Genomic DNA, 23,066 nt, shown 5'->3' on the forward strand with positions numbered 1-23,066 from the left:
ATGGACCAGTCGGCTTACAAAGGTAAGTAGCAATGCAACATGTCAAAGATATACTAATCAGTATTAGATTTATGTAACAACAAATTTAACTTTATCAATGCATGCTTTATGCTGTATGTACAGCCATAGGCAGTTCTGCCTTGTAAGAAGTAAACTTATTTTAAATTTGTCATTATAATATGAACGGTTTCAGACACACATACAAAATAATAAATACAGCATACATATACTTTGTATATATTTTCTTTATTTTGGATATCAGGTACTTGTGCATTTTAAGTGTCAGGGAAAAACATACTACAAGAGGAGAGTTTAACACAAACTAACATATTTAAATCGAAACAAAAGTAAAAACAGTGCACCTCCTATTCATTTAGAAAACTTAATAAAATTGAACCTTGATTATGCGATTTTTAGGTGACTTCAGATAACGAATTTATAACAGACGAAAATGTGAAATCTGAAAAAATTGTAACATTTTACTTTATTGAAAACAAAGATAAAAGGTAAAAATCAGAAAAATGTAAAATTTAGGAACATATACACAGTAAAGTTAAATTGGTTGAACATAAAATCAATGAAACAAGTAAAATAAGAATCAATGCTACAAGTCCAGTCTATAAAACCACAAATAATAATGCAATCATTGAAATAAGTCTGATAATCTGAATAGCAGAGCTGTAATCAATGTTCATTGTCAAAAAAACCAGTAGGCAGTGGAGAAAATTTCAAATTATACAAATGTCTGTAGCTAGCCATGTGTTGAAGATTTTGGATTACTGCAATTGAAGAGAAAACGATAAATAATTTCAAAATTGACAATCCATTAATCTTAATTATTTTAATATAAACAAAAACAAAAAACAAACACACAGTATACATATATTTTCACCATGCATTCCCACAATTCACTAATTCTTTTCTTGCCACATTGGGAGACTAATATTGTTACATAAAAAAAGTGGATGTAATACCAGTTTTCTTCCTAGCCTTATTAGAAAAGTGAACTCAAACTCTACTTTACAAAGGATAAACAATAAATAGAGAGAGATCACAGTGAAGAAATTGACCTTTTGTTTTTCTAATGGCATTTTCAAATTTCACCTATTTGTATATTTTTTGTACCATTGATATCATTTTGCTCTAATTTGTGATATGTTCTAAATATAGAACAAAACGTTATTTACATACTGTAAATGCTCAGTGAAATAGTATTCCTATATCCAAGATTGCCAAAAGGTGACTAGATTCAAGGAAATTTTTCACAGTGATCTGACATTCATTCAGAACAAAAAAACATGTAGTTTCATGTGAATCTTTTTTCACACAATTCATCATGTGCTTGCTGGAAGTAAAATACTTCAACAAGAATTGAGTGAATTTAACAACATGACACCACTGAAAAACAACTAACAGGTGAAAGTATATCTTACCTATCATAGGTATAAGGTGAATCTAAAGTTCCTTAACACTTGTACAAAATCAGAGAGTGATGTGTAGGTAGAGACGACGACTGCATCGACTGGATGGTTGCCATATTGAATTCAAACTCTCTCAAAATTTGAACATTGAAATGAGGTCATACGAACATGAAATAAGGCTACAATCTCACAAGGTGCGTGTGTTTTGTTTTCAAATCTAACATTAACCTGTTAAAAGCTGGGAGGGAATGAATGTAACAGATTTTCTCACGTGCAGGTGTGAGAAAACAAATCCTGAAATGCCTCTAATGGGAGATAAATCCAGATCATCCTGATGTCTGGAAGAGATGTTTGTGTAACATTGCAAATGATGTTAATCAATGATATTGTTATCAACAAGAAAAGTTCCAGAGGAGGGCAAGGAAAATGAATCCCCAAGTTGACCAGTCTACCCTCTTACCCCAAAGATAGATAGATTAGAGCTCATTTAGCAAAAAATTTGCATTTCTTCTATGGGATTTAGGTGTATAACGGTGACTGCTCCCCTCTCACTTTTTCTTCTGCAATCACTCTATTTCAGTATTAATAAAAAGTGATGTCCTTTTCTGGTATTTTGATCCAATAACATCAACAGTAGTGAAAAACAACCTGTTTTATACACAACAAAAGTTTTGAATATAATTTTTTATGTGATGGAACTATGCAATGTTCACTATACTACAACCAATACACTGTTACAATGTATGTTTGGCCATAACATACCTGTTTGCTTAAGAGAGATGAGTCAATCTATCATATTAAAAAAAAAAAAAAAGCATTGCATATTCTGTCTATTAACTTCCCTAATAAAAATTAGCCTCATCACTGTGAAGAACTTCTCATTCCAATGGAAGCATCACACTGTAATTGTTCGTGACAACCATTCATAATGCTCAACTCTTTGGGGATGTATCCGATTAAAATCCTGTGCAATGGCACGTGAACTTCTTCCCCGAGACATCAGTATGATCTCAATGCAATACTGACATGTTAGAGGCATTCTAATGCTTTTCTTCTGACACCTTGAAAAGGAGGAAATGGGTACAAGCATTCATTAATAACTTTTTACTGGTTAAAGATGTGCCAAAAAAAAAACCTTCGCCACTGAATTCCTCATTAAATTCTAGCCTCATTTGATATGTCACATCATCCCCTTCCCATTACAAATTTCGAGTTGAATTCAATATAGCGGACATCCACTTGGAACACACCAATATGGTTCCCCCTAGGCCTAACCTGTTTCTATCATGACCATTTCTACCCAGCCTAACTCCTTTACATTTTATAGGGGTGTTAAGGGACTTTTGAATCACCCTGTAGAACATGTTATCAGCAAATTTTATGTTTGTATTTTATGGGCATCAGTCAAAATTTCAAATCAATCCATCCTTAAGGATGTACCTGTTGAAATTTCCCTCTCCATTAATGTACACTTACAAGAAGGAAAGTGAACATGTTGCACTTACATTCATCCATGTCTGTTCTGTTCTCCTCAGCTTTCTTCTTTGTGGTCTGTAAAGATTTGTCCATCTTATCACGCTCTTTCTGGATGGCATCAAACAATTCATCTATGTCAGCTTTGATTTTCTTATTTGGTGAAGAAGAATCAGAATATTTGTCTGGTTCATGGAACCGCTTCTGACTGGAGGACGTAAATTCTTCATCATTTATTGAGCCAAGATCACTTTCAACAATGGCTGAGGCTTGAGCTGTCTCCATGTTAAATACACCTATGTAAAAATAACAAGTTCATTTGTAAAAAGTATGTAGAAATTTAAAAGATCTAGCTTCTAAGATCAACCAAATCATTGGGGGAAATTATCTATAAAAATGTTTCAAATAATGTGTATCTCAAAAAATGGCCAGAGTAATTTGAGTGTAATTGACACCATACGTTCTCAGTCTCACCAAGGATGTTGCATTTTCTGCAGTGTATTTCAGTCTTGGTTCAGTGGCTTGGTAGTTGACATGGTATGATTTCTGATCTTTGGTTGAGCCACGGGGTGTAAGGGGTGACCTTTTGAGAAGGAACCCCAAACTCAAGCTCACTTCCACATAGTACATCCCGGTAACTGCAGTCTTGCAGCCCAACAAGGCTTTGGCATCTGGACCTACGACCAGGATAATCCTCTGTAGGGTTGCATGTTGTCCTGTGTACCGAGTGCCCCTTTACAGCCTCAGCTTTTAACATGAGTAAAGAGATTTTTAGACCTCCGAGACATATATTGATTTTAGCTACAGTAAGGGGGGTGCAAATATCCTAAGTGCTCACACACCCACAATTTTAATTTCATTCATTCACTGCCTGAGCCACAATTTCCACTAGCTTTCCAATAAGCTATTTCTAATAGCAAGTTTATCTTGCATTTTTGTAATTGCTGTGCTACATAGATTGATTCTTACATAAAGGAAGTAAATACGTTAAATAGTATTGATTAATTTATCTACTTACGTGAGTGAGTATGGAGTCTTATTAGAACAACGTTTCGGAGGTCAGACTGCCCCCTTCATCAGGTTCATGGATGTTTCTAGGCACAGAGCATAGTGCCGTGTAAAAGAACCTGATGAAGGAGGCAGTCTGACCTCCAAATGTTGTCCTAATAAGACTCCATACTTACTCACATAAGTAGTTAAATTAATCAATACTATTTAACGTATTTATTTCCTTTAATAGTGAGTAAAACGCATGAACCTACAATATGTTATGTTTCTTACATATTGCAAACATTAATATTTCTCATCCTTCTTCAGTGTAGCTCCAGCAAGGAGATTTTTCTTTCAATCTTGTAAGCTTCCTGTACCAGCTTTCATTCAAAGCACGTTCTTGAATTTGTGTGTCACTTCACAATGCCAATTTGATTATGTGACAAAAATAAAGTTTGTTTTAAGTCTGTTTTAAGCAGAGATAAGCACAATGCAACTGGGCCTGCAGTTAAAGTGTAATCCGAACCTCTGCACCAGAATCAAACATGAAACAAGGTGACAATAAATCATTTCTGTTTTGGTTATTTTACATCTTCTTTTACCTCTGTAGGTTGTTTGCAGTGATGAAGGATTCAAATCTAAGATACTCGGTGTTGCAAACAACTGGAGATAAACCAGCAGAATGATTCGCATTTTCTGGGGAGGTAAAAGTAATGACTTTCACTCGTGGCGTGGCAAACAAGACACCCTTTTTTCCAGAACTCACCTGTGAATACCTATCACAGGCTAACCTTCAATTCTTGATGGGACTTAAAGCACAGAGTGCTCAAGTAAATATAGTATGTGCAAAGTTAAAAATATCTGCTATAAACTCAACTATCTACGTAGTTGAGTTTATATCCTCTTGAAAACAGACACTATATTGTAGGGATGGGACGATATGAAATTTTGGCCGATACCGATAAAGTACCGATATAAAATTTACCGATACCGATAACCGATATTCTACCGATCCGATATAAAATTAGAAATGGTCCTGGAAGAACCTGAAAGGTTCATTGACCTCCTTAAAATGTGTGTTTCAAAGTGACTGCAGTGCAAGAGAAATTGCATATTTAGACATTTATTTTTTAAAAAAGTATTGCATGGAGATCATTCATAAAAATTACAACAAAAATGGCAGAATTTTGCACTAAACTATCAGATATTTATCGATATATCGGATTGGTAAAATAATCGGTAATTTTACCGATAAACCGATACACCGATATACCTATATCGGCCAATACCAATAGAATACCGATTAATCGGTCCCATCCCTACTATATTGTAAAGTTTGGATAATTCAAAGTAGACATTTTTTGGTCTCTTGAACTTCAAATTAACCACACCCCAAAATTAAATTTTAATATAATAATAGATTTAGCTTCTTACTTATCATTTCCAACGCATCCTGTTGAAAGTACTTCTTGAATATAGAGGACATTTCTATCAAATCAAAACATGCCATCATATTCTTGGGTGATGAGGCGAAGGGGTCAGTGACATCAATTTCACTAAGCTTGAAATGTACACACTCCTGAAAGAATAAATACCAACAATAAGCATCATACTTAAGATAAAAGAAAACAGTTTATATTCCTAAACACATAACCACAATGAATGATTTTTTTAAAAAATAAATATAGAATGCAGTGCATAACCATGCGTTAACAAAATTTGCAGATGTTGATGTAACCATGTCTTCAGATACCAATGTATTTCTGCTTACTGATTTTACAGTTTTCAGAGGTCCAATCAGGAGTGAGTGTGGGAGGCAAAATCACTGATCACAGCTTTGACTAAGATCTAGGGTACCCTTCACAGAACTTTTACTTTTACAATTTAATTATGAAAGTATCCATACCATAATTATATCTCGCCAAGGTGACCAAAGCTTCACTCTTGTCTGTTTCTGCGCAGATATGCTCCAGCCTTCATATGCTGCTGTTTTGATTATGCTGGAGATTCTGAAAAATAAAGAAAGGTCTCAATGCCTGGTCCAGATACATTGTCAGCAAAACATCGTACATTCACATTGTGAAAGTTAAGATACCTTGGAATAAAAGTTGTCTGTAAACAGAGTGAGCTTTTAAATAATAAACATTTAATAAAACAGGAATGCAATTTTGGTAGTTACTCTCAGCAGCACAAATTGTGGTTTTCTAAAGGGGATGAGCAGGGTGGGTTTGATTTTAAAATTTTCTAAAAAAATATACTTCAAGAAATAATTCCATCAAAAACCAATATTTTCTCAAAAAGAGAATTTAAGTACCACATGTTCCATTTGCCATGATATCAGCATTCAATTTCCTTGAGATCTTGATTTTTCCGCTATTTTTTATTACTAAGGACCCTAAAGTTACAGCAACAGTCCGTCAGAAAAAGTAGCATTGTGTTCACCAATTACTTGGTGTATCAAACACAATATGTTACTGATACCAGTAACATATTATAAACAAGGACATCAAATAAAATATGGTTCATGTCACTGATTCATTGTGATAGCCCAACTGACTCGCCAAAAGAGAAGTTTTTGTAAAGTTTCATTTTTCTCAAATTGTACTTGTTTGGATGTAGGGTGTCAAAATTTCACATCCTGTAAAAGCCTGAGCCTTCTGAAAATAAAAGTGACTTCAATTCTTCACAACAATTTTTCTGTGCACAAACTTTTAGCACATATCTGCACATTTGAAAAGCCCACACTTTTCACATATTCCTGGGTCACATGTCTCTTAGTTGGCATTTTAAGCATAACTCTTCTGAATAAATTGATCAATGTTGAAATAAGAGTTTATGTTACTGTTCAAAGTGTAGCCCTAGGAATAAAACCTTTAAGATTTAAACTTACTTCTGGTAAAGGTGATGAGCCGAGGAACCACTAACACACTGTTTACAATATGACCACAGCTCATTTAATATATTGTCGTCATCACACAAAGGCCATTGTTGAAATTCAGGCAGTTTGGCCCCAAGGATTACCTGCAAAAGCAATTCAATACATTCAGGTTCAATATACAGGGTGTTTCTAAAGGTAGTTTACAACGCTTGGCAGGTGATTCCTCACACGAAAACAAGCAAAAAGTCTAAGTTCCATTTTTACGACTGAGGCTTCGTTTCCGAGATAGGAGCCTTGCAAAAGGTGACAAAGTGATTGTCACACCTGACTGGGACGAATACTATAACAGATAGAGAGGCGGTTCCAAGGGAATCATAAAGGAATCGTATGTGCTCAGTCCGGAAGTCACTATGAAAAGTTCACTGCACGCATGCGCAATGGAGTCCTCAAAGGAATTGGGGATTTCCAGCAAGAACAATAAATGGAAAGGGTATGTAATGCAGCAAGAAGGACCGTGACAATGAGAAATGTGTTCAAGACAACACATCCCGACCTCAAACATCAAAACATGAGCACCGAACACAAAATCCGAAAAGTTGAGCACGGTTGCATACCCCAGTTACACGCGAGCAATGAACGAATCATGTCATGTGGCATACGGGAGACACATTACTCCACCAGGAGGAGGGAAAGAAAAACACAATATCAGATGATTGCGACAACGTGTATTTTTACATGCGACAACTACGTAATATCCCCCCCCCCCAACACACACACATGCAACAAACAACAAATGCTACAATATCTTACACACACAGACAGTCCGTGTCACTGTACACCAACTGAAGATGTCACTTTCACCACACAAAGGGGGTGTTTTCGTGTGAGGAATCACCTCCCAAGCGTTCTAAACGACCTTTAGAAACACCCTGTATATTGTGGGAACTACATTTCATACTATATCACAAAAAGTTGAAATGATATCACATGATACAAAGAAAAAAAAACCAGTATACTTTACAGTGAAACGGTAATTTATTTTCAATTCTCCTTTCTACCTGTGATAAGTATAATAACTAGGGTTCGAAAGTTGATGACCTAAAAAATCTGAAAAATGACCTGCAGAATGACCTGAAAATTATTATAAAATGACTTAAAAGTGGTAAAAAAATTACCTAAGAATAATTTTCAATCTTAAAATGAAAGCATAATTTTTTTTCATAAATTACAAGAGAGTAGTTGAATAACGCAATAAAATCTAGTTGTTTGTAAAGGGTGCTTTTTATAGGTTTGTTTTTCGACGTGGCAACACTGCTGCCCATGACAACCAAGTGAACAGCTGACAGTGGCATTGTGCTCAGTGTGGTGTGCCATTTCACCATGAATAGACTTACGCCAGAACAACGCCTGCAAATTGTACAACTTTATTATGAACATCATGGTTCAGTGCGTGCAACGTCCAATCTACGGTCGACATAAGCATCCATCCGAGCAAGTTATTCGACGAACCATGGAACGTTTTCGCACCATGCATATGACGCATCTGCAGAGATGGCGTACAGTGCGCACCGAAGAAGTTGTTGCAGCTGTGGAGCGTAGTGTTCAGGAGGACCCGAATGAGTCTATTCGCCATCGTGCACAGCAATTGCAGCTGTGTCCATCCACTTTGTGGAAAGATCTTGGTTTACGAGCGTACAAGATCCAGCTCGTGCAAGAATTGAAGCCGCCTGAGCACCGTATGCATCATGAGTTCGGTGCCAGGGCCGAAACCGAGATTGTCCGTGATCTTCAGTTTCATCACAAAATTTTATTCAGTGATGAGGCCCATTTTTGGTTGTCAACAAGCAAAATTGCCGCATTTGGAGTGGCAAAAAGCCACAAGCCATTCTTGAGACGCTGTTACTACAAAAAGTGACTGTTTGGTGTGCTTTATGGGCTGGTGGAATCATTGGTCCTTATTTCTTCAAAAATGATGCCGGCCAGAATGTGACAGTCAATGGAGAGCGCTATCAATCCATGCTTCAGGACTTTTTCCATCCCCAAATGACTGGCATCAATGTGGAAGAGCTGTGGTTTCAAGAGGATGGCGCAACATGCCACATAATTTCGCATCATGGACCTATGAATTGGCCTCCAAGATCGTGTGACTTAACACCTTTATATTATTTTCTGTGGGGATATGTGAAGTCGCTCGTCTACGCCGATAAACCTGAGACGATGGACAACTTGGAAGCCAACATTCGCCACGTGATTGCAGATATATGGTCCCAGCTGCTCAAAAAGGTGGTCAACAATTGGACTTCCAGATTGCGCTTTATTTGAGCCAGCCATATGCCAGCCCATATGCCCGAAATCATCTTTAAACAATAATGGCATACAATTCTCTTTCCAATAAAGCCAATACCATGGCAAGTACCACGAGTTTGAGGTGTTTTATTTCATGTTCATGTTCTATCTCTCTAAAAAAAAAACACCCCATAGTTTAAACTACTGAAGCAAAGCAAAAAAAGCAATTAAGTGCTAATGTAGTTTTCTTTATTTTTACTTCAAGGTTACATAATCCTGTACAAGCCAGTCACCTCCCTTCACAGTAGGCCTTATAAGATACAGTAGTCTGACAGCATCTGAAAATACAGTTGTGTATCACGTGCATCAAGAGTATTTTTTTTTATATTGTGACAAAATTTACTTTAAAACCACAGGTTAAAGTGATAATAGTGGCCAGCAAGGGAACCTCAAAATAGGCTTCATTATTTTCACCATGGTTTGGCATCCTATTCCCATCCCTCTTCCTGCCGAAGCCACAGTGCATGCCAATGTACACAAGAAAGTGTTGCCACATCTTTTCCCTCTTCTTGCCTATCAGCACCAGCCATCCTCTGGATATGGTCACTGCATAGCCCAGCAGCATGTATATGAGGGAGGGATGACAGCAGGATCATTAAAAAACAAAAGGACTGAACCAAATCTTTTGCAACCCTCGAAATATCACTCAAGGAAGCAAGGGAAGAAAGTCCACCAGTGGCACCCTATCCCTGTCCCTGTTTTAAGGGGGAAGTGGCAAGACATTTGGCAACTTTGAACTAGCCCTACTTTGTTGGTGGGTGCAGCACCCCTAGATTTATGGCCGTAGCTTTCTCTCTGATTGGGTTTGATTGACTATTTTACTTTGCTTTTCAGCCTCTTTTGGGTAATCACAAAAATGAGGATGAGTGATGATGATATGAAATTGATGAAGGGGGACTCACCAAGAACACCCATGCCAAGGCCAGGATTCAATTCTGGGAACCCTGGCACTGTGGTGTGCTGTGCTAACCAGTCTGCCATGAAGGTTGGCTATCTGAATGGGGAAACAAAATTACATTTAAAATGATCAAAGACTATAGTTTGCTGGAGGAAAAATAAATTTTCCACAATTAATTATTTAATATATTGTATTTCAGTTAAAAATAATGTTGTGCCTTTTGCAATGACTGTATTTTCAAGTAATTGCAAACTTGTTAAAAAGATCAGAAAATTCAAATATGTAAGTTATCCTAGCAAATGCATTTAAAATTCAAGAAACAACAGGGAAGGAGAAAAGAAACTCAAAAATCAAGAAAAATGCAACAAAAATGACAAAATATACGGCAAAATGACTTAAAAGCCAAGAAAAGGCTAAAAAATGCCAAAAAGCAAAAAACAAAATTAAAACAATGTTTTCCAGTTCTAACTAAATAGAAATGGACTGCATTGTTTTCAAGGGTCACAAAAAAATATGGTTTCTCATCAACTTCCGAGTCCTAATAATAATTGTAGAGAATGCTTTGAAAAAGTCACATCCTTTGACACAAAAACATTTGCATTTCATGAATAAAAATTTATACTTTGAACAAATGAAAATATTAATATTTTGTGCCTATAAATAAAGTGTATCCTTTTCCATGTAACTAACCACTTTCAAGTGATTCTGGTAATCAGAACTTCGCCAGTAGTGTGGAAGACCATTGCCCATCTCAGAGCACCAAGAGACGCTTATACGAGGTTGTAGGTGATAAAATTCTGGAGCTGGGTGTGAGCTTTCTAACACATCGCCATTAAAACAACACAGTTGTGTCACAATATCCACTAAGAAGTTGTACAGGAATATAATTAAAGAAGGATCCTGAAAGAAAATCTAAATGTTAGTATAGCACTGTAAGACAAAGAGTATAAGATTAATAAATAACCCATGGTGCAACAGATAGTGAGGACCAGGGCCTACCTACCTACTTTTAAACTCTAGAAATGCCAGATCCATAAAAAGTGATGTCATTAGTAATTTTTATATTTTAGCATTTTAAAATTACACATAATAGTTATGAATATTGCACATATTACACAGCAATCTTACAATCTATTCCATGTCAATGCGATAACCAACTGAAGAATTAAGCCAACTGCTTGCCTGCACCATAATAATAATCTTCTAGATACTCTGTGTATGAATTACGTTCATCACAAGTTTATTACAATTCCTTCCAACCATTTACCTCTGGGAGAAATGTAATGTACAATACCTTCAACTCAAGAAACATATTCAATTAGAACTTGCATTTCGTTCGAGGAATTCAAATGTTGGTGCCATCCTGTAATTTATTTTTAGACAAATTTGATTGTGTCATCTAAGAATTAATTACTACAGATCCCTATTTATGGTAGAAATATAGCAATAGGAAAACAAAGTTGGTGTTTTTCATATTAACATGTTCTGCTCTTCAAGCGATTAGTAGTCCACAGATATTATGATGTTAAAATGCGGAAACTATCTACATGCTAAGAGTATTTAAAGTATGTCCTAAAAATTGAAAATGTTTGAGAATATGTAATAAATATCTTCAATGTTCATAAATGTGTGTGTGTTTACTATTTACCGATACTAAGCCTAGAGTACCTAATATGATTATCGATTAGTCTGATTTTCATCTTTAAATACAGAACATATTTGTATCAAAGATTCTTTGTAGCAGTTTAGATTGTAGGTTTTCTTACTACGCAAGGTTAATTTTATGTAGTGGTATATCAATTTAGACAGCCTGGACAAATCCATGTAATAAACATAAAATTTGGATAGACCCAGGTAGAAAAAAGTTTGAAGTCTAATCTCTTCCACAAATAAACAATAATTTGATTATATGCAACTAAAAACATAATCTGGTGCAACAGTGTCATGATTACTGCTATCAAACAGTATTACATCATGTGAATTTGTCATGCCAGGCATCACACAAAATACCGGGTGCATCAAAAAAATGTATACGCACTTTGAACTGTAACAGAAAATTTATTTTCCAACCTACAAGGTTAAATTTATGGGAAAAGAAAGGCTACAGTCCAATTTGAAAAATAAGTGTACTTTCTGGTCAAACTTAATGTTCCAAATAGTGGTTAAAATAAATGTTCAAAATGTTGGCCTTCAGCTTCGATACACTTCTGAGCAAGGGTTACGTGAGAGTGGTGTAAGTGCTAGTAGTGTGCTACGCATTCTGAAGAAAGGCAAGTTGCGTGTGTACATTCCAAGGCTGGTGCAACAACTAAGTGACGACGAGCCAGATCGCAGGGTACAATTTTGTGAATGGGTTCAGGAGATGGTTACATGCGAACCGTTATTTATGGGTAGCAGTTTGGTCGGATGAAGCACAATTCAAACTTAATAGAACTGTGAATAGGCATAATTGTGTGGGTTTGATTACCAACAAGATGGCGCCCCGCTGCACTATCATAGGGATGTGCGAGCATACCTGGATCAAAATGTACCAGGCCAGTGGATAGGACAAAGGGAACCAATCGAGTTTCCTGCATGCTCTCCAGACCTTTCGCTGCTCGATTTTTCTTATGGGGCACAGTAAAAGATGAGGTGTACCGTTGTAAACCACGTAACCTGGACACACTTTGGGATGAGATTCAAGCGGTGTGTGCGGAAATCCCATTGGACACTTTGGTGCGAAGTACGGAATCAGTCGTAACCCTTGTTCAGAAATGTATCGAAGCTGAAGGCCAACATTTTGAACATTTACTTAAACCACCATTTGGAACATTCAGTTTGACCAGAAAGTACACTTATTTTTCAAATTGGACTGTAGACTTTCTTTTCCCAGAAATTTAACCTTTTAGGTTGGAAAATAAATTTTCTATGACAGTTCAAAGTGTGTATACATTTTTTTGACGCACCCGTTATATACAGTGTGCACATAAACTCCGGACCCACTTTGAAAAATTTATTGTAGACAAAATAGATTATTTGAAAGAGTAAAGTTGATTTTTTTTTTGTATTGCAGGTGTTTCTAGTAGTTCCATCTTCTGCTGCTAGAGTGTGCCAGATTCATTATGGCGCTTTCTCAACCTGAGAAGGCCTTTTGTGTGTTACAATTTGAGAAATCAAAAAGTGCTACAGATGTCCAACGGAAATTTAGTACCAAGTATGGGAAAGAATCTCCTACCAGAAAGGCAATCTCAATTGGCATCGAAAATTTGTTAACACTGGGTGCTTGTGTGCAAAGAAAAGAGGTGGTAGGCCAGGCGTGAGTGAAGGTGATGAAGTGGACCCCTAGGTCCCCCGATATCACCCCTTGAAATATTTTTTTATGGGGATATGTGAAGAACCTCGTTTATGTCCCTCCTCTTCGACATGATGTTGTGGAACTTAGGGGGAGAATAGAGCAAGCAACAGCCACAGTTACAGAGGACATGTTGAGCCGTGTTTGGCAGGAGTTTGATGACCATGTAGACATTTGTCGGGTCACCCACGGTTCCCACATCGAGCATTTGGAACCAAATTGCCATGTAAAAAACTTTCATGTATTCTCTACAATATTTTGTATTCCTGATGGTGATGAATTTCATAGGTTGTTGCAAATAAATTTTTCAAAGTGGGTCTAGAGTTTATGTACACACTGTATATAATAAATGTCAACCAGGTGTATGAAGTACAAACTGTAACACTTAGATGATCTGTACACAAATAAACCTTTTCCCAGATTCACTCCAAACTAAGTACAGTGGAACCTTGATTTTATGATTTTCAGGGGACCAAGCTGCAAAAACTTAAACTGTGGAAAAATGTAAAAATCAAGGAAAATGTTATAATATTTTGCTATGTTGGGACCATCAGGATTGAATGTATAATGCAGGAAAATGGTAAAATCAGGGTTTCACTGTAACAATTCTGCTTGCAAGGACCATAAAAAAAGGATAATTCACTCCCTTTCCCAAATTTCTGCAGACAAATTAACAAAATTCTACAAAACAAAGTTTTGATAAGAATTCTTGGAACAAAATGTGCACTTTATATGCTTCTTAAATATTAAGAAAGATGTAATTACATAAAAAAAATGATAGTTATGTGCTAGTCCTCATATTCAGAATACATAATTCTGTTCCAAGTAACATCCAATTATCATCTGTGCTAAGCTCCATGCTAAAACTAATATAAACACTCTTTTAAAATGATCTCAGCTACATTTTAATGTTATTGTATAATGTAATAACATTGTAATGTTAAGATTATAATCATACCTCATTATGCATGGCACTTGAAACATGGTTGTACAGGATCCACATGTCATGAGAAAAAAAAGTATTCATTATGTCTTTCACTGGATCACATCTTATCGTGGATATCACAGGTTTCTTTGCTGCTAGCCATTTTAATCCTAGTTTCATCTGCAAAATAAGACTTGCATTACCTAGATATAGTCGATATAGATATACGATATTAAGTTCACAAATTGAAATTTAGCATCAATTTTCATGTAATTATGTAATTAAAATTACCAAATATTATTTCTGTATGCACAGTGGCCGTGGTGGCTCAGTCGGTAATGTGTCTGACTACCATGTTAAAGGTCCCGGGTTTGATCCCCGACTGGTTCAAATCCGGGAACTTTTCTAACGTTGGAAGCCCACCCAGCGTCGAATGGCATGGGTACCTGGGAAGAACCCTGGGGGGTAAAGGCAGTCAGGGACATGATGCTGATCACATCAGCCCCACTCATGACCAGATCAAAAAAGTGTGGAGCATTACCCCCACACCCCCTATATGCCTTCATGGCATGGTGCTAAGCACAGGGGAGGACTTTACTTTTTACTTTATTTCTGTATGCACAAACAAGAAAACAGGCTTCACTACATAGAACTGCAATGTATGTACACACAAAAATTCATGTTAGAAAAAATAGAGATGAAATGTTTAAAAAGTTGCAAAGTTTTTCTCCTTATTTCAAGATGAGTCCAATAATCCTCAATGTTGATGCATTCAAGACAATTACTAACATTCTATCAATGATTTCAAAGAAAACATGGTCAAAATAATAACTAATTTTGTTTTATGCCAGTAAATCAGATACTTAATAACATTAAGGTTACATTTTCACTTGCATATTGCAGAACATTTCAAGGAGTTTCAATAGTCACCCTATTGTATATTCTACCTTCTGCCACCACTACACGTAATTTGAGAAGTTTTGTACAGCATACCTGGTGCAGATCATAAGTGTTAAGAAATTAGGTAAAACAAAACCTTTCATTTTCCCCATTGATGCTAAGATATCACAGAAAAAAAACTGAACAACATTGGTTAAAAATATTTACCCTGTCCTCTGTTGATGTTTAATTAATGTGAGAAGTATATAATGGCATGTGTTTCTTTGGTTTCTATGTCTATCAGAGTCTGAGTGCTGTGTACTTTTCTGGTTACTGCATTTGAATTGTTTGTCTGGCCCAGTGTTGTGATTTTTGCATATGACAGGTGCTACTGGATTTTTCTGTTAATAGACCTGATGGATCTGCCAGTGTTATGTGCCTTACACTCATACTCTGCATTGTATACACCTGAGTTATTAAAGAAGTTATTAAAGTTGTCATAAAAAAAAAAAGTTTTGCAGATAGGCAAGCACTTCACTTCAGTATATTCATTTGAAACATCTTTTATTCACCAAAACATGAAAGTAATCTTCTTAAAGATTTATTAACTAACTCTCCTCACCTGATCATGGGAATTTTCCAAAAGATCTTCTGTTGTGGAAAGCATATAATATTCAGATATAGAGCCACCATTCTTCAGTTCTTCAAGCTCCAGGGTTTCAATCACATGAACAGCATCAAAAAACAAAACACCATGTACCAAGATAAATACTGGAATAGGTGGATATCTATATTTTGATTCCACAATTTTTCTGAGTCTGTACCTTGCGCATTCCAACTTTTCTCTGAAACTGTCACATATGAATATAAGACCATCTATTCCACACAAAGTAGTGTTACAATTTGCTTTATCAGCACAGTCATCCTTCTCTTGTCGAATGAACTTCATGGAAACTGCTATTGCTGCATCAGCAAAATAATAACTTTCTTCGGAAATAATAAGCTGAAAAAAAAAGTAAAATATAAGTACAATTCTAAGACATCACAATCTGAAACACCTTCTACAAGTGCAAGATACTTTTTAATTGCAGGAATAACCGCAGACCTTAATATATTTTAAAAATGCATAACATAATTGCAGATGCGAAAATCAATGTGGCAAGGTTCTGATGAATACGGTGGAATTGGAAGACTTTAAAAAGACAGCTTGTACGGTTCAAGAGGGCAGCACTGGGTCGAGCACTGTCATGTTGCAACAACAAACCTGTACCTAGAAGTCCACATCTTTTGGACGACCTGATAACTGCTTCCCCTCTGGTTATGTCGTGTTCCCAAATGACCCTCATTCATCCCATAACATTCCATCTTCTTTTTGTTTTGGTGAGCAGCTATGGTGCCATTCAGTGGAGAAGCATGGTGTCACTGGAAGGGTATGCACAGGCACGTGAAAGGAGAGGGGTGAATGATGTCAAATGAGGGAAGTTCATCTTCCACGCATCCATAATTTACTAGGTCAAGTTCAACAACTGATCTGATGGCAATGTAAGCATCCTTATCATGGGCCAAGATCAAAAAGACTTCACAAAAAATCACTGGCTTAAGCTTCACTCCCGGCTTGTTTTCACAATGCTATGTTATACACAAAATACACATTATATTTGTGTTCACTAGCCACTTATGTTTAACATACGAAAATATACAATACTTCTTACTTTTGTTTCAATTCTGTTACCAAGCATTCCTTTGCACTGAACATTGCAACTAAAAATAACTTTCACTGTGGAAACACAACCAAGTGTTCATTTTCAATTTCGATCATATAAAGTGAAACCATATAAAACTTACACCACATCACAATACAGAGCAAGTCACTGAATGGTAATTCTCCCTGACCAAGGTTATTCCGCAACTGCCGATGTAAACATGGATGAGCAGGGGCATGAAAACCTAAATATCTTCCATCTAAATTGAAATCAAAGTAGAGGGTGGCCTAAGAACCCTGTTATATTAATAACGAACATCCCAGTTTTTGTACTGATAATTTTATTAGAATGTACTGAGATGAATACCAGTCTTGAACAAAAAACTAGAGAAAAACTTGAACATCGGTAAGTGTGTCAGCTTTACACAGATTACATACTACAATCCATGACCCTGATATACACTTTATGGTTTATTGACAACCTACATTAACTACCCTTTTTTTCAATCTAATTTATAAAAGTGGATGTATGTGTGTGTGTTCCAGCATAACTCTCGAACGCCTGGAGCAATTTCAACCAAACTTGGTACACGTAACATGTGCAATCTCGAAAGAAATACTGTGTGGGTAAGACACCCCCGGGGGCGGAGAAGAAGGGGGTGACGTTAGAATAAACGAAAATGACCGATATTAGTGTGGAATAAATAGTTTTCGGGGTCGCTAAGATGAATAGTGACACTCCGAATGCTGTTCAACTCCAAGTTCATCACCTATCGGCATGGGGGTGAGAGGGGGTGAAAAATAAAATGTCAAAAATGACCTAGATTAGTGTCGAATCCATAGTTTTTGGAGTCTCTAAGCTAATTGGTGACATTCACGATGACCAAACTTGGTACACATATGACTTAAAATCTGGAAAGAAATACTGTGGGGGTAAGACACCCGTGGCACCCCTAGGAGTGGGGGTGGGAAGGGGGTAACATGTAAAAATAAACAAAAATTACCCATATTAGTGTGGAATCCATAGTTGTCGGGGTCACTAAGATGAATAGTGACACTCCCAATGCCATTCAACTCCAAGACACCACTGGCACCCCTAGGGGTGGGGTTGGGAAGAGGGTGACATGTAAACGACCGATATTAGTGCGGAATCCATAGTTTTCGGAGTCGCTAAGATGAATAGTGACTCTCTCAATGCCGTTCAACTCCAAGACACCCCTGGAACCCTTAGGGGTGGAGGTGGGAAGGGGGTGACATGTAAAACGGACCAATATTAGTGTGGAATCTATAGTTTTTGGGGTCGCTAAGATGAATAGTGACATTTCCAATACCATTCAACTCAAAGACATCCCTGACACCCCTATGGGTGGGGGTGGGAAGGGTGTGGCATGTAAAAATAATCGAAAATGACCGATATTAGTGTAGAATCTATATTTTTTGGGGTCGCTAAGATTAATAGTAACACTCTGAATGCCATTTAACTCCAAGTCCATCACCTATCGGGATGGAGGGTGAGAGGGGGTGAAAAATAAAATGCCACAAATGACCTAGATTAGTGTCGAATCCATAGTCTTCAGAGTCCCTAAGCTAATTGATGACATTCACGATCACATTTAAAATTAGTAACATTCTACACTATATTTAGAATTCATTATTTTCCTGTCTAATACAAGATTGGGATAAATAAATACCCGGGCAATGCCGGGTAATCAGCTAGTGAATAATAAAGTGCATATCATAGATATTAATCACTCATTATCATATTCATTACCTCATAATTCCAGGGGCCGGCCCCCGTGGCAGAGTGGTTAGAGCATCATGCTACAATGCCAGGGGTCCCGGGTTCGAATCTTGGCCTGGGCATTTTGAGAGTCCATTCATCAATTTCATCATATCTTCACTCATCCCCATCTTCGCAAATTAGCGAAAAGTGGCACAAGAAGCGAAGTAAAATAAAGCAAATCAATCAATCAATCATAATTCCAGGGAAAAACAACTCTGAGCATCCAGACATACAGTTTTCATGCAAAGTAACTTCTGAACAAGAAGATTGGTGTACTTTGTAAGGGAAAGTATACTCTAGAAATAACTAATCTTCACTGTGGCAGAGGATGAAATACGTTTACCTCTTCCCCTGTCACTGTGAAGGCAAAGGGGAAGACTGCAAGGAAGTGCTCGTTTTCTTCAGTTATAAAGAAGCAGTGGGGAAGACAAGTGCACGAGATTCAACCTACCATGGATGATACGAAGGAAATAAAATTTACTTCCTTCACCTTTTTCTTGTGAAAATGTTGACCCATCAGTGACATTGTTCACCATTAAAAAATTACATATGAAGAGTTTTGCACATCTTGATAATCTGATATATTAATCAAGAACAAGAAAATTGTTTATATTCCTCAGAAAATATATATAAAAGAATGAGAAGACTTGACTGTGTGAATGGAATATATTTTGTGTTAGGGAAAAGCAACTGTGGTTCACGGAACTAGTGACCTTGGCCTGTTGCCAGGTGGAAATGCAAATATACCCTCAAGCTGGAACTAGGGTTTTATTTCCGTCTCTACCACTGTTAGCTAATCATGGCAATCATCTTCCCCTTCTGAGTCTAGTAAATACTAGCCTCAAAAAGATGCAGAAACCTTCTGTCCACCTTCCACCTTCTGTCTTAAAGTATTTGGATTTTAATTTTTTCATGTACCAACCTCCTCTTTTAATCAATGTACTGCATATTCTTGTAATTCATAGACTGATAGAAAATAGATCTAAGTCAGGTGTATTTTGAAAACACTACATATCACAGGTATTTTTTTTTAGATAATTACATCCTACAAACCTCAACATTTGGGTTTTCACTTGGAGAACCAAAAATACTTCTCACGCCATCTTCTAATTTTTCACTACGTTGTTTGCCTTCTTCTACTTCATCTGCCACTGACACAATTACTTTCCACCAGATGTTCTCCTTTGTCAATCTAATGCAACGCTTCAGAGAATTGCGGCCCAATTTTGACTCATGCACCCAGTCAGAAGGAAGTAATTCAACTAATTCTTTTGTTCTCCGCAGTAGAATATCATACACCTCTTCCATAACATGAATATATGGTTCTGTTTGTGTAAGTCGATTTCTACCTGCAGGAAAAAAATGAGTGACAATATTACCAACAACTTGTAAACTTGAACAACACTAGGGAACAGTCTTTGTAACATGTAACTAGGGGCAAGTACATTTCATTTTTGCTGAAAACACGAAATGTGAAATAACACATTGTAGTGTTAATTTTTCATGTTTTTGAAAGGTGTGAGGTGCATTTTGCTACCACGTTCTGTCACAAAATCATGCGAAATGAACTGCAAAATGCGAAATAAACTCTTAAAACATCAAATTTAGGGTTTATTTACTGACACGTTCTGGGGTATGAATTATCCTGAGAGTTGTGCAAATCACAGAAAATTGAATAATTCTGCTGTAAATATTTGAGAAGCAAAAAGGGACTCCTTTACACAGGAATAAACTTAATACTCTGATAACTATATACATGTGCTATTAGAAGTTAAATGTAATTTTGTGTAATAAGTATAGTTTTTAAAATCAAATAAAGGTTCTTATTCACCATTTTAATACTGAAATGTCATTTTATATACCTTTTAATCCCAAAATATGCCAAATTTTTTGTACCGAAATCTTGAACTCATCATGTGTGTCTTACTATTTCTCGTGCACTGATTTAAAATATGAAATCATCTAGGTAGTACACCCTGGATTGATTTTACACATCATTCCAACTATGGCCGAGATAAGGAATATGATGAGCTCTATACCTCCACATCCTCCATATGCCTTCATGGCATGTGAGCACATGCACATCTTTTTAGATTTATTGAAAATTAGGTCAAAATGAATCCATGAACGTGAATGTAATATGCACATAAACAAAAGAAACTCAACAAACAAGAGTGTACCAACCAGATTTTCATATGTTTAAAATATGGGACAAAGAAAGGGAAATGCTAAGAGAGGGAGGGTGATGGCCAAGTCTGCTCTTGACCTTCTCGCTACTGTTTCGTCTCTGGTATCTACCAACATCTCCACAATCTACCATGACCTTCCCGTTCTTAGTTTTCTATTGACTTTTAATATGTGTTAAGTGTCTGATGAAGACTCTTGTTGCCCAAGTTGAAATGTCGATTGTGTCTACAAAGGTTACCAATTAAGTGACGTGTCATTTTTGAAATTGATTATGAAGTGTTAACCCAATAGGAAACAATTTTAAGATTCTTCTTCATAATTTTCACACTTGCTATTAAAAACCTTAACAGAATCAGATAAGCTGGAAATAAAACCACCTAATTAGAAATGTGGTTTATTAAGGAGTTTTAAAAATTTCCTACGTGGTATTACATTACTAAATAATATACATACCCACATGGAAATTACTCCCCAAACGTTTCTCATCTATTATACTCTGTAAGAACTTAGCATAACTCTTGGTTTCAGAACTTGGGTGGCTTACAATTTTCTTCAGTCTGGATCTTGCTGGATCATGTAAAGAACTTGTGTACCTATAAAATATATAAAAAAAGGAATTTTATCTTGCCACTTTTACTTGTAATGATATATTTCCAATACAGTATGCAATGCCATGTACTGGTAGTCATTGTATTGCATGGTGCTTGCCTTTTGTTTATACAACACAACCGGGAAACACATAAAAAACAGAACAAGAACACACACTTGGGCTGCCATTTCAATTACATTGCAACATGGCCCTCAAATTCCTTGACTATCCTGGTATTCCAAGAGTACAGCAATCAAGATACGTAGTTTATTCGTACTTTTAAGTATGAGTCATTGTATTATATTGTAATATTTAAAACTGATTATGTGAGTTTTGCAGAAGAGCAACAATAAATTCACTTCCAATTTCAGTTTTTCACAGTATAATGAGCTTGAAATGCTCAAAATTTTGTCAGAGGAAAAGAACTTATGAAATAGCAACAACAGAACAAATTTGTGCGGACAATGATAATGTACACAAGTATAAACATAATTAAATAAATAAGCTCAAGCTCTAAAATAACTTTACCCAAGCTCAAAAAATTATTCAAAGTATGCATTTAATGAATATTTATTTCTGCATTGAATACCTTTTTAAACAGTGTAATTCTGGATAATGCTATTTTTTAAAAAAAATATGCATATACCGTAATTTGAAACAAAATCACTCTGTTAACTTACATCAGCAACATGCATGCTATCAAAAATTCAATAATACAAATGTATTATTTCGTGAAAAATTCCATGAGATACTAAATAAACTTACCCTGTTGTTGCTGTACCTTCCCTTCTGAGGACATCTGAAGCTATATCTCTGCATTCCTCTTCAATTGTTTCATCCATAATTGACCTGTATGCTTCGTTCACATAGATACTTTCTAATTCACATTTAGTTTCATGTGTACATATCCGAGTCACAACTGATTCTTCTATACAATTATAAATCTGAAAAAAGTTTATTTCTGCCATATAATATTTGCATTAGGGATGGACAGGTATGTAAATTTTACAGATCCTGATATAAAATTCCAAATGGTTCTTTAAGAACTTGAATGGTTCATTGATCTCCTTAATAAATGTATGTTTCCAGATAACTACAATGCAAGAGAAGATGCATACTTAGACATTTACTTTAAAAAAAGTAAGGAATGGTGATTATATGTTTATATCCATAAAAATTACACCAAAATGGCAGAATATTGCACTATAAAATATTTATAGATACGAGGGCTATCAAGGTCCGATCAGTCGCGAAATAAAAACCACATTGAAAATCCGATGAAGCTGTGCACGGATGTGTTGTGCAGTGTCTCTAGTATGCCCGTTGATCATGTCACATTGCACGTGTCAGTTCGAAGCGCGCAGTGAGCACGGAAACATGCCTAGAACATTAGAGTCGCACACCAAGTGTGAAGTGCGTGCAGTCATTCGATTTCTCCATCAGAAAGTGTATGGCTACTGTGTTCTGGGACAGAAAAGGAGTGTTGATGGTGGAATTCATGGAACGTGGCACGACTACCACTGCAGCCTCATACAGCGTGACACTTCAACGTCTACGAAGGGCAATGCAGAACAAGTGAAGAGGAATGTTGTCATCAGGCAACAAACAATTTTTCTCGTTGGTACGTCGTTTCAGCATTACAGTCATTCAAAGAAGGCCATTTT

At 36.4% G+C, this 23,066-nt stretch overlaps 1 protein-coding gene across 1 annotated transcript in view; it reads right to left on the reverse strand.

Moving 5' to 3' along the window:
* Positions 1-227: 227 nt before the first annotated feature.
* The window catches only part of xmas (RRM_XMAS2 and SAC3_GANP domain-containing protein xmas), a 97,777-nt gene continuing 74,938 nt past the window's right edge, over positions 228-23,066 (reverse strand). Inside the window, exons 13-23 of the mRNA XM_083117963.1 lie at positions 22,168-22,346; positions 21,267-21,406; positions 19,680-19,975; positions 15,764-16,144; positions 14,296-14,442; positions 10,697-10,906; positions 6,775-6,905; positions 5,791-5,893; positions 5,319-5,463; positions 2,927-3,190; positions 228-779 (exon numbers count right to left, since the gene is read on the reverse strand). Coding sequence (XP_082974089.1) covers positions 685-779; positions 2,927-3,190; positions 5,319-5,463; positions 5,791-5,893; positions 6,775-6,905; positions 10,697-10,906; positions 14,296-14,442; positions 15,764-16,144; positions 19,680-19,975; positions 21,267-21,406; positions 22,168-22,346 — 2,091 coding nt within the window. The 3' untranslated portion in view covers positions 228-684. The remainder of the gene's footprint in view (positions 780-2,926; positions 3,191-5,318; positions 5,464-5,790; positions 5,894-6,774; positions 6,906-10,696; positions 10,907-14,295; positions 14,443-15,763; positions 16,145-19,679; positions 19,976-21,266; positions 21,407-22,167; positions 22,347-23,066) is intronic.

The sequence above is a fragment of the Lepisma saccharinum genome, chromosome 2 (genome assembly GCF_977018435.1).
Source record: "Lepisma saccharinum chromosome 2, izLepSacc3.1, whole genome shotgun sequence".
NCBI lineage: Eukaryota > Metazoa > Arthropoda > Insecta > Zygentoma > Lepismatidae > Lepisma > Lepisma saccharinum.